We start from the raw sequence: 12,248 nt of genomic DNA, 5'->3' as shown, positions 1-12,248 counted from the left end.
ATCATTCCACTCCCCTTAGTTCATGTCCCTGGATCACACTTGTAAGTTCTTTGGCTTCTCCATCTCCTATATTATTCTTAACCTCCCCCTGTCTATTTTGTACCTACCATTTATGCTTCTCATTCCCTTTTATTAATATCTTGCATTACTGCGGCACATTTGTCATAGTCGATGGGCCCATATTGATACAGCCCTATTAACTACAGCCCATAGTTTGTCTTAAGGTTCATTCTATGTGTTGTGCATTTCATGGGTTTTGACAAATGTATGATGACATGCATCCATCTCACAGTATCACATGGAGTAGTTTCACTGCCTAAAAATCCCCTGTGTCCCCTGTAACTCATCGCTCCCCCAGCCCCACCCCTGGCAGCCGCTGATCTTGTCATTGTCTCTGGTTTTGTCTATTTCAGAAGGTCATGGCATTGAAATTCTGCAGGGCGTAGCCTTTTAGGCTAGCTTCTTCCACTCAGCAGTGCGCATGGGAGACTGTCCCATCCCTGTTCCAGACTCACTAGCTCATTTCTTTTTATTGCTGAATAATACTCCATGGAATACACCTGCCACAGTGTATTGGTAATTTTTGCAAAAGACTTTGAACTGATGCCCTGGCCAAGTGGCTCATTTGGTTGGAGCATTGTCCCCTACACCAAAAGGTGGTGGGACCGACCCCCGGGCAGGGCACCTACCTGGGTTGCAGGCTTGATCCCTGGCCTGGGCACGTATAGGAGACATCTGATCAATGTTTCTCTTCCCCCAGCCCCCGTCTCTTCCTCTCTGCCTAAAAGCAATAAACATATCCTTGGGTGAGCATTAAAAAAAAAAGACTTTGAACACAAAAATATACAGAAATTAATTGCTATTGCATTAAAAGAGGTGGCCAGATATATAGTACCTATAATTTTCATTTCACAAAATTTTTATTTCGGATTTATTCCTGACAGTATGCAGTTTTTAATCCTACCAAGGGAATTTATCTCTTTATCCTGTATCCTTCTAGGTGCATAAGGCCCCGATACGCAGACTGAATAATTGCCTTTCTTATAAAGTTTCTTAGTGGCGTCACCGTAACTTGTGCCAGGAGCGCCCGGTGTCGCAGCTCCTGGCCGGACCCTCTGTGGTGTCTTGCTGGTCTCACCTTTGTCTTCCAGACCATGACTTGGAAATTCGGATGGAACAGTTCTCTCCCTGTGTACTACATCCGAGACGAAAATCAGAGGGTCCTCCTGTATGCCAGCGCCCACACTGCCGTCATCTACAGCGTCTCTAAGAACGACCAGCATCATCTCCAGGTATGTAGGACTCTCTGACTGTAGGTCAGAGAGGTCGTCTTTAGCCTGCGTATAGCATTTCGTTTTCTTTGCCGTGTCTTATTGCGTATAATGTGCTCCCACGTTTTTTTTTTGGCCTAAACTTTCAGGAAAAAAAATCTTCCATTTTAATTTTCAAATTCGATTATTTATATTTAGATACTGCTTTCGTTGCAAGTTTGTCGTAAGTTCAATGAAACCGATTCTTGTATTCCAGGGTGTTATTTTGCATATGGCTATTGTTATTGCTTTCTGGACTTATACTTTTAATGCATAAGCATAAAGAAAAGAATTAAAAACATTTATATAGATACATTTATATAGATACAGAATTAGTACTATCCATGTAAAAGGTTCATTCTTATTTTTCCTAAAAGATTTGGGCAAAAAAGTGCACATTATGCATAGCAAAATACAGTATGTATGTATGTATGTATGTATGTATTTTTGGAGAGAGGGGAAGGGAGGGAGAGAGGGAGAGCAAGGTTGATGCAAGAGAGAAACATTAATCTGTTGCCTTTCATATGTGCCCCAACTGGGGACCAAACCTGCACCCTAGGCACGTGCCCTGACTGGGAACTGAACCAGCGACACTTTGCTTTGTAGGACCTCGCCCAGCCCACTGAGCTGCGCTGGTGGGGGTGCATTTCTGTGGTCCTATTCCCAGAGCTGACTTCACTCTACCGCTCTCAGGTTTTCCAGCCCCTCTTCTGAACTGTAGCAAGTCCGGTCTTTGGAAACCTAGTTTATTGTTCATGTTCTCTCCAACGTTCATTAGAATCAATTTAGAAAGCAGCAGTTGATTTTAATTTTAGAGTAACAAGAATTCAAGACATCTGTGTTTTTCACATTTCCTCGAGACTGTGCCCCGGGTGGATCATGTGCAGAGCTGGGGGGAGACCCAGGGGCTTCTGGCCTCACTAACACTGGGCTCCTTTCCAGGTTCCGAAGGGCTTTGATCCTCTGAGTCATGCTAAAAAGTGGGTGTTAGTATCCCCATAAGAATTTATTTATTTATTTATTTTTAGAGAAGGGAAGAAGAGAGGGAGAGAAACATCCATGTGCGGTTGCCTCTGGTGCGCCCCTTACTGGGGACCTGGCCCACAACCCAGGCCTGTGCCCTGACTGGGGATCGAACCAGGGACCCTTTGGTGCACAGGCCAGTGCTCAGTCCCCTGAGCCACACAAGCCAGGGCTGATATCCCCATTTTAGAAGAAGAAACTGAGGCTCAGAGCGATTTAACCAACGGGCCTGTGACTGCACGGGCATATGCAGAAGCCAGGTCTGCAACCCAGGTCTCCTGACTGGAGAGCGTTAAGTGTCTCTGTCGTCCTCCGCTCCCTCCCTCGGCGCCCTTCCTCAGGGCCACCCCTCTGCGCCTCCAGGGCAGCCGCCCTGCCCAGCCACTCTGCTTCCTCTGCTTCCTCTGCTCCTGGCATTTCCCATCCCTTTCATTTCCACCGTTGACCTCCCAAGGGACAGATCTTCCTGGTGTCTGACTAACAGTTAACCTGGTAGACACTTCTGTTACCCTTTCGATTAACATATATTTTAGTAAGTACTTCTTTAGTCAATACCTAGAACAAAAACATCACAAAGTATTTGCTCAGGGTTAAGTCAGCACTCAGAGTCGTGCCAGGGATCCCAGACACGTGGGTCCAACTGCAGGCATCCATCTGCCTTCTACAAGTCCAGAAACGCACACATACACACGAAAAACCCAGCGGGCTGCTCGTCCTGGGGGTGAGGGGGATGCACAACGCCGGGCGCAGCGGACCCGCCGAGGGAGAAGGGAGAGGCTGTGTCACAGGCGGGGAGAGCCAGGGAGGGCCGGCAGCTGGCAGATGGGCGGAGACAGGCAGGAGTCCAGCTCCCCGGGCCAGACGGCTGCGGATGGCCACCTCGGCCGCTCATTCATCCATCCCACAAACACCACGACCACCGTGTGTCAGATTGGGGGTCTGCACAGCCACGAACCAAACAGGCCTAGCCCCCCTCACAGAGCTCACAGTCTGGCGGAGAGACAGAGACTCGACAAGGGGACGCACAAATGGATGATCGTAAACTGTAACCTGTGCTCGGAAGAAACGTGAAATGCTACGGAAGAGAAAATCGAGGCTGAGAGGAGACCTGGTTGGGTTGGGTGGGCAGGGCATAGAACAGAGACGTTTGTGCCAGGACCGAAAGGCGAGACGGAGCCACGCAGGGGCAGTGTGGGGGACAGGCGCAGACGGGCGGACAGCGCCCCGGTTCCCAGGCCAGCGCGTGAGGCCCAGACGGGAGGCCACTGGGCAGAGCGAGCAAGCGGCGATGAGGAAGGAGGAAACGGTCTCCCTCTGGCAAGGAGTGCTGCCATCTCGTCTGTGTTTCTAGAAGATTCCTCTATGACGTAGGGAAAGGGTCAGAGTGAACGCAGAGAGACCAGGGGGGAGGCTTTCTCTCCAGAGCTGCTCGGAGACCTGAAGTGAACATGGTTTTGGGGAGGTGAGGCCGGCAGGGGGCCTCCGGGGCTGGGGGCCAACGGGGACACTCATTCTCAACCTGCACTCAGAGGTGGGTGCTCTCCTAGGCCCCTCAGAAGCCCATTCTTGTGGGGAGCGTAGCTTATCCTGCAGGAATTGTGCGGGAGAGAGCGTTTGAAAACCAGTGGCTGTGGGGTCACCGAATTCCCAGCCAGATGAGCCCGCAACGGGCTCAGTTCTCTCTATGGGTCCCCCACCTGTCCTGCCGGCACCACAGCTGAGCCGCATCCCCGATCTTTCAAGGCGTTTTCTCCTGTCTCTGTAGGGCCACCCTAACGTGATCTCCTGTCTCTGCGTCAGCGAGGACAGGCGGTGGATCGCCACGGCGGACCAAGGGCCCAGCTGCCTGATAACCATATGGGACTCCTTCACAGGGTAGGCTCGGCGCGGTCCCTTCCCCCGATTCTGGAGGAGCAGCTGCCGCTGTGACAGGCAAAGACACGTAATGCCACTCTGGGGCTACAGAAGCCAGTGGCGGACACAGCGTGGGGGGCGAGCCCAGTGGTCTTGTCACCGCGGGGCCTCAGGCAGTGACGTGACCTTGGGGAACCTCCCAGGGGCTCCGCCTGGCTCTTGTGGCCCAGAAGCTCGGTGTGTTTGGGTCCCAGAGCCGACTGGGCCGAGGGAGGCCAACTCACACGCACCCAGCGAAGTTCAGCGGCTTGCCCCACCTGACCACGTCTGTGGTTAGTGTTCTCCAGCTGCCGTAAGAAATGGCCGCCGACTAGGTGGGCAGCTTAAAATAACGGAATTTATCTTCTCGCACTTCATGAGTCCAGAAGTTGGAAACTGGGTTGGCTCCTTCTGGGAGCTCTGAGAGAGAAAACCTGTTTCTCCCGCTCCTGGTGGTTGCTGGTCAGGCCCGGCGTTTCTGGTCCAGCCGCTTCTGCCTCCCGGTGGCATTTCTCCCTCTCCGTGTCTTCTCTCCTGTGGGGACGGTACCTGCAGAGCGTGGTGCCCACCCGTGACAGATGCTTAGACGGGTTTTGTTTCTGCCGGTCCCGGGTGGAGAGCTCCGCTAGATTCTTGGACAAGCACGCCGGTCCTGGTTGCGTGTGGGGGCAGGGTGGGGGGGGTGAGGAGGAGGCGGGCAAGTCCAGGTGGACAGGATCGGGAAGAAGTTACGTTTAATGTCCTAGGACACAGGTGACGGGCACCCTCCGGAAGGCCACGTCCCTGACCCCGGTCCTTGTCTTGCCTGGCCCTGTCCATTATCCTTGGCTTCTCTGACACCATGTGCCTGTGGTCCTTACCCCGCTCGTTGACCATCAGTTTCTCCTTGGACTCTTCTCAGACTCACCCCCGCCCCCCCCCCATTCCTCGGCTGTGGCCCCAGAGGATAGAGAAGCTGCCAGAGGGCCGGCCACCAGGATGCCCCACGGTCATGCCTGCCACAGTCTGCCCCTGCATGGCTCCGAGCCCATCCCACGGTTGGCTTTTAAAAGGTCACTTACTGGGAAGCGGAAGTCCCCTTTGGCGATCGTCTGCAGTTCTAGCGCACTTCCTAGGGGGCGTCGGCTTGGTGTGGTCCTCCGGGAGCTGCCGCCGTTTTAAACACACGCACACGGACATCCGTGGGCCGTGCGGTTCTCCTCCGCAGCCCTTTCAGGGCGATCTTCTCCAAACACGACCCTCCGCTGTGTGGCTCCCCGCCTGCTGCCCGTCGGCCCGTGTTTCGGGATGTTCGCACCACAGCGGTATCATAGAGCGCTATCACAGCGGTAACAGAGAGTGGTCTGCGGGCAGGGCAGGTGGCCCCCACAGGGGACGGGCCCCCGCCCCAGGCCGGTCTGGCCCCTGACCCTGTCCACCCTTTGATTTGTCGCTGGTTTGTGAAGCTCCCTCCTCCCCCACTAGACTGGGAGCCACTTGAGGGCGTGATTTTTTTTTTTTAAGTAAAGCATGTCTATAGCTAACAGTTCCACCAATGTCGATGTGCGTTTCATGATATTCCAAGTGACCCAGAAACGATGATTTGGGTGTAGAATTAATATTTGCTTTATTAAAGTGACAAATTAAAAACCATAGCTCTTTAAGCTCTCTGTTGAGCTTATAAATCGTATTCTATGTATAAGTCTGGCGTATTTTTGCGATCTCCTCATTTAAGGGGACTTTGATTAATGTTTAGCTCCACTTACAAATTTGATTACTAACTCCTTTTAAACATTTTAAACTGCATGTGGAAATGGAATATATTTGATTTCATCTTTAAGTTCTTTAGTAGTCTCATTAACAAATAAATCCTTCACCAGCACTTAAGCAATTCTTGTAAATCTGATAAATTGGACATAAATACGGCAACCCTTAAGTTCTCTTAAGCATTCTAGTATTGTTTATAAACCTAATATGATTTGAATTTAAAATTACAAGTCTAAATGCGCTATGCGCTTTAAATTAGAGTCACAGATGTAGTCTGTTAGAGACTCTGGTAGTTAAAGTCTCTTCCATTCCACCCATTCCTAAAAAAACGAACTGATTCCCTGATGACAAATAGGTTAACAGCGCGGGTCTGACTGGTGTCATCATCTGTGTGTTTGATTCTAAACAGCCCCAGGGGTAAGATGTATTTCCCCGCTGAGGACATTGTGAGGCATTCCCGACAGCTTGAGGACCGCCTTCCCAAGGGACAGAGAACCGAGCTGGCCCTCAGCGAGGACGCAGACTTGGTCCCCGCCGGCGGGACCCCGATGTGCCATGCCGAGGCCCATCGCCATTCGCTGAAACAGCAGCCCCCTGGTGAAAAACACTGCCACAACGCTAAGGGCCCACTCGGTCTTCCCACCCCACCCACTCTTCATTTCCGTGGAAGGCAGGGACCCCCACGGGACAGCTCGCTTCCCTCATCCCCACCCTGTCTGTCGCGTTTCTTTGGCTCTTTCAGGTGGTTAGGCAGCGCCTGATTCAGTGCCGATGTGCCGAGGCCTCGTCTGCACCTCACTGTTCTCAAGTCCTGCCCGTGTCGCAATGCAGGGGGTCACGAGTAGAAGCAGTGAAAGTCCCTCCTCACTCCAGCCCTTTCTCTGGGGTCCCCGTCATCTAGTCTGGAGTCATTTCCTCCAGGCTTCCTTCTGTGCCTGTAAAAACACACACACACACAGCCCACCCCCCCCAGGACGGGCTCTGTACACCGTTTGGCAACGTGCTTCTTCCACAGGGTTTCGGTGACTTTCCCTGATCCACCTCGTTCTTTTTGAAGGTGGCTTAGTTTTTTCATGACGTGACTACGTCCTAGCATTTGTTAGCAATCCCCACATTGACGGAGATTTGCGTGGCTTCCAGGCTTTTGCTATGAAAGCAGTGCCCCGGGGAACGCAGGTGACATTTGTCTCTGTGTCCTTTTGCTCCTGTTTCTCCAGGAAAAGCTAAGAGGTGGCTTTGTGGGGTCCCAGAGCACGTGCGTTGAAAGCTTTGAAAGCGACAGCTAAGCTGCTGTCCAGGAAGCCTGTGTTTGGGGACTGTCCCACTTAGGCAGGAGAACGCCGGCCTGCTGACAGCCAGGGCGTCCTCCCAGGCGTCTCCTGTCGCTGTTTCGTCCCCCGCGCCTGGCCTAGAAGTGGTACGTGGTAACAGGGGGAGCCTGGAGCTCAGAGAGAGGGCCAACAGCACCTTTACATGCTACCCTCAGTTAGTCCCTTTTAGTCATTGAGGTAACATGCACGTCACACAGTATGCAATATTTAAAAGTGAGCAGGTCGGTGGCATGGAGCACTTTCACCAGCTTGTGCCGCCACCACCTCTATCTGGTTCCAAAACAGCCTCACCCACCCGAAAGAGACTCCCTTCCCGTTAAATGGCCCCACCCCCAGCCCCGGGGGAACAGCAGACCGCTTTGCTTCTCTCTGGATGTGCCTGTGCTGGGCGTTCCCCGGCTGCAGAGGCAGCGGACGCACAACGCGTGGCCTTCGGTGTCCTTCGGTGTCCGGCATCGCTCATGTGACATCACATTCTCCCAGTTCAGCCAGGTTGTGGCCGGCGTCAGAGCTCCGTCCCTCTCCGTGGCCGAGCCACCGTCGCCACTGGATGGGCGGCCACCTTTATTTATCCACAGTTCGCAAGTTTCCGGAGTGAGCCCCGCCACCGCCCCCCTCCGGGAACCAAGGCGCACCCAGCAAATGCTTGTCCCCCGCCCTGTCTCGCAGGATCCCTGTGCACACGATATTTGACAGCTGCCCCGAAGGTCACGGCATCAGAGCCATCGCCATGACCCACGACGCCAAGTATCTGGCCACCATCTCCGATGCTGAAACCCAGGTACAGGGACCTGTGGGGTGGCCTCAGCAGGCTGGCGGGCCATCCAGTGTGTCCCCAGGAGCAGGCTGCCCAGGCCACACTGGTGGCTTTGCTCACCGTGCCGTGCTCAGTTACGGCAGGGGTGGGGTTGCCACCACGGGCATGGTGTCAGGGGCAGCTCTCAGAAACCTCCCCCTCCTCCTGTTCGCTCGCACTGTTTACAGAGAGTCTGCATCTGGAGGTGGACTTTGGCGGCAGAAACACCGGCGTGTTCTCTGGACCTTCCCAAAGAGTATGGTTTTCAGGTGAGTTCAACCTGGGCCTGGGAAGAGCTGCCTCATCTTGGGTGGCGACTCCCGCACGCCCCCTGCTGACGTTTCCATCGTGTGAGTGCGCGTCTGAGGGTCCTGTTCCATCATCATCTCACTCACAGCGCTCCTGTTGAGAAGTCAACCTCGATCTTGTTACTCCCCCTTTCTTTCTTTTTTTAAAATGTACACGTCTTTCCCCCTCCTTAGGTGCTTTTAAGATTGTTTTCTCTTGGTTTTCAGCAGCTTTTTGGTAACATGTCTATGTGCCTGTGGATATGTTGTCGATTTAAAAAATATAATAAAAGTTATCCTTTGGGTTTTTCAAAGTTGGAATGTCTCTTTTTGGGACTCCAGTCACATGTCAGTTAGGCCTTTTCGTCTTGTCTATAGGTCTTTTATTCCCTTTTCCGTATTTTCTGTACTTTTTGTCTTTATGCTTCTGTCCGGGTATCCCCCCACCCCCTGCCATAATTTATCTTCCTTTTTTACTGATAATCACTTTTTGGGCCATCTTTAGTTTTCTATGAAACCATATTTTGAGTTTCAATAATATTTTTCACCTAGATCCACGGGGCTCTTTTTAAAGACAGTTACGTGCCAAGGTTACCCATCTCACCCTCTGTTTCTCGCACGTGTTGACGGCAGCTACTGCCGAGTCCGGGGGCAGTGACGCCAGCGCCTGGGTCTCCTGTGTGTCCCATTCTGTTGGCAGCGTTCCTCCCTGGTTTCCGGTCATCTCTGAGTGTCTCCTTCATGCCTGGTGACTTTTTGTTGACGGCCCAATGTGGTGCTTTAACATCTACAGGGATCATTGGAGGCTCGGGATAATTTCCTCCGAGGAAGACTTGCAATGCTTTTGCTCCTCACGGGCATTTCTGACGGCGGTCACCTTAGTCTGATCAGAGAGTGAGGCCACCGGAGGCTGACGTTCGGTCTTTGCAAGGGCTCACCACTCCCCCGCCCCGACTTGGCCTCCTCAGTTCTTCACCCCGCCCAGGCCTTCGTGCTGTCCTGATACAAATTCTGCGCCCTGGCCTCGGTGGCTTCCATTCCTGAAGTGAAGCAGCAGGCAGTAGGCCGGGGGTGGGAGACGGGGCAGAAGTGGCAGGAACGGAGCTTCAGAAGTGTTTCCCCACCCCGCTTCCCGAAGCCGCCGCTGCTGCCCTGCGTCCCGGGCTGCGGCCACCCACCGCCTTGGCCCAGCCAACCTAAGGTGCAGGCTCACAGCCTCCCCAGGGGCTTCTCCCTGTCTGCTGTGTGATTGATTAGCTTCTGCATTTCATGCTTCCCTCACTCCCATAGCTTCTGCGGGGTGGGTTCTGGGGGCAGGAGCCAGGCAGCCCCTGTTATTCGCCACCTTGGCTGGAAGCAGAACCCCCTTCCGATATTTTGCATTCATTCCAGGCTACCCCGTGGCCCTGTCAAATTTCGAAATGTGTGTGCAGCAGCCTTTCTGCCAAAGGGCACAGGGTAAAGGTCACTGGCGAATCCTGGTTTACATTTGCTTGTTCCACTTTGTAGATGACAGATTCTAATACATGAGACGAAGTAAGAAAGGGAATACATTGAGACCATTGATTTTAACGCTCGGTATTTAAATTATATTCCTATTGCTCATAAAATGCCACATCTTAACTGTTTCATATTCCTACTCAGTTATTTATTTTAATAAAAATATCACTTAATTGTAACACTGAGCTTAGCCGGAGAGAAACAGGAAATTTATTGTGATGTAATATGTCTTCATTCTTTATATTTCAGAACTACCTTACCTTTAATCCAACCAATAATAAGGAGTTGGTGAGCAATAGTAAAACGCAAGTCATATATTATTTGTGGGTAAGTAGAAATATTTTGATTCATTTCAAATGTACAGAGAAGTTACATATTCATTCTTTGAGTTTTGGTAATGTAACGATATTGTATGTACTTAAGAAGCAATAGATATATATTAAAATGTTTTGATTTAATTATAGTATTTCTTTTAGTCACATTGAAAATTAGCATATTAAATCAGAAGTAGGTAATTTAAATATTATTTAGATTTTTAAAGTAAGAAGTAAAAATATTTATGTGAATATACTGAACAGTTCTAAAATATAGGATTTTTTTTTTGAAACTGCGGACCTGATTTCCTTTTGGAAAGGGATGAGTAAACAGATCAGCAATATGTGGACTGGACACAGGGCAAAGTCGGGAGATTAAAACAGCCCGAAAAGTTAAACATCAAGTTTTCACATGACTCACAACTCCTAGGCACATCCTGAAAAGAGCTGGAACCAGGCAGACAAATGCTCACACCCACAGATGCTTGTGGCCGCCGCGTTCCCCATCAGCGAAAGGCTGAACCAGACCGAGTGCCGGTCAGCAGATGAGTGGATGGATAGGATGCGGTCCATCCACGTGGTGGAATGGGATTCAGCCGTTAAGAGAAAGGAAGGGCTGACTCCTCCCACCACACCGGCGAACCTTGAAACAGGATGAGAGTCAAAGGAGCCAGACACAGAAAAATCACATAGTGTGGGGGCCCGGTAACGTGAAATGTGCAGACTAGGTGAACCCAGCGAGACAGAGGACAGAATGGTGGTTGTCAGGGGCTGGAGGAGGGCCTGGGGCCAGACTGGGTGGGTAACGGGCAGGGGCTTCCTTTGGGGGAGATGAACGTGGCCTTGAGGGAGACAGAAGGGGGGTTGCACAGCATCATTAACACATGAAACACCATTGAACTGTACACTTTTATTTAAGATGATTCATTTAGAGAGGGGGGTAGGGAGGGAAGAGAGGGAGAGAAACATCCACGTGTGGTTGCCTCTCACGTGCCCCCTCCTGGGGACCCGGCCCTCAGCCCAGGCATGTGCCCTGACTGGGAATTGAACCTGCGACCCCCTTGTTTTGCAGGCCAGTGCTCAGTCCACTGAGCCACACCAGCCAGGGCTGATTTGTACACTTTTAAACGGTTAATAGTTAACTTTATGTTTCATGAATGTTACCTCAATAAAAGATGCCAATCGATAACAAAAACACATTGATTGGCTGATAGTCATTATTCCAGGCATTTATGATAGCTTGAAAGCCTTATAAATGTAAAATTCATTTAAAGTCACAATCATTTGTGGCCTTTTAAAAACCTATTAGCTTTTCTCTCAAAATGTTTCTGGAGGCGGCAGGTTCCCTTTCTTACCTGTAGACACCGAGAAGCTCTGACCCTTATTGGAAGCGGCTGCTTCGATCTTGTCATTAGGTAGTTCTTCCCTGGGAGGCCAAGTCTTGTTTTAGTAATGATGATTTTTCTCCTGTGCTCACCAGTATGAAGAGGGAGATATACTTATTCACAGCGCCCCGCTTTTGACAGAAAAAGTGAGTTTGCCTGTAGCTATTTCATACATCTGATTATGTGGAGAATAAGTATGCGTGTGTAAGCTTAGTCATTTTGGGGCTGCTCTTGGTATGTCTTACTATGGGGGAATAATTGGAAAACTTTAGGTGGGTCCTTTGCCGCCACATCGAATTGGTCAGTTGTAAATCATGGAAGTACTCCCATGAGATAATGCCCCCCAAAAAGTAATGGCTTCCGTAAGGTAGGCACGCATATGGCAAGCCCAGGTGCACGTGTAGCTTCGTGTAAGTAGAGTTGGGCGTGGGCAGATCCCGTTTAAGCTTCTCAGTGTTCAGAGTAATAAAAAGTTATATTGGGTGTTCAGACCTCGAAGAGCCCATCGGGAAGCGGTGAGCCGGGTGCCGGAGGAAACACGTCCCTCCCCTGCTCACCCGGAGCAGCTACGTGTGGCGTGAAACTGCCCGTCCCCGGCGGCGTCTCCTCCCTGGAGACCCGCGCCGTCTGCTCTCAGGGAGGGCTGTGTGATGGTTTTTCCGC

The 12,248-nt window shown here is 51.3% G+C and overlaps 1 protein-coding gene across 4 annotated transcripts in view; it reads left to right on the top strand.

Annotated features, from left to right (window-relative positions):
• The window catches only part of CFAP251 (cilia and flagella associated protein 251), a 43,714-nt gene that overhangs the window by 6,421 nt on the left and 25,045 nt on the right, over positions 1–12,248 (top strand). For all 4 annotated transcript variants that reach the window (XM_037052009.1, XM_037052011.1, XM_037052010.1 and 1 more), the window contains exons 4-9: positions 1,152–1,292; positions 4,099–4,208; positions 7,973–8,084; positions 8,288–8,368; positions 10,136–10,213; positions 11,681–11,731. In XM_037052009.1, coding sequence (XP_036907904.1) covers positions 1,152–1,292; positions 4,099–4,208; positions 7,973–8,084; positions 8,288–8,368; positions 10,136–10,213; positions 11,681–11,731 — 573 coding nt within the window. The remainder of the gene's footprint in view (positions 1–1,151; positions 1,293–4,098; positions 4,209–7,972; positions 8,085–8,287; positions 8,369–10,135; positions 10,214–11,680; positions 11,732–12,248) is intronic.

The sequence above is a fragment of the Sturnira hondurensis genome, unplaced genomic scaffold, assembly GCF_014824575.4.
Source record: "Sturnira hondurensis isolate 20B ecotype Veracruz unplaced genomic scaffold, ASM1482457v3 Scaffold0007406, whole genome shotgun sequence".
In the NCBI taxonomy this organism is placed as follows: Eukaryota; Metazoa; Chordata; class Mammalia; order Chiroptera; family Phyllostomidae; genus Sturnira; species Sturnira hondurensis.
Note: the sequence above shows the minus strand (reverse complement) of the source record. Positions and strands in the feature narration are given on the sequence as shown.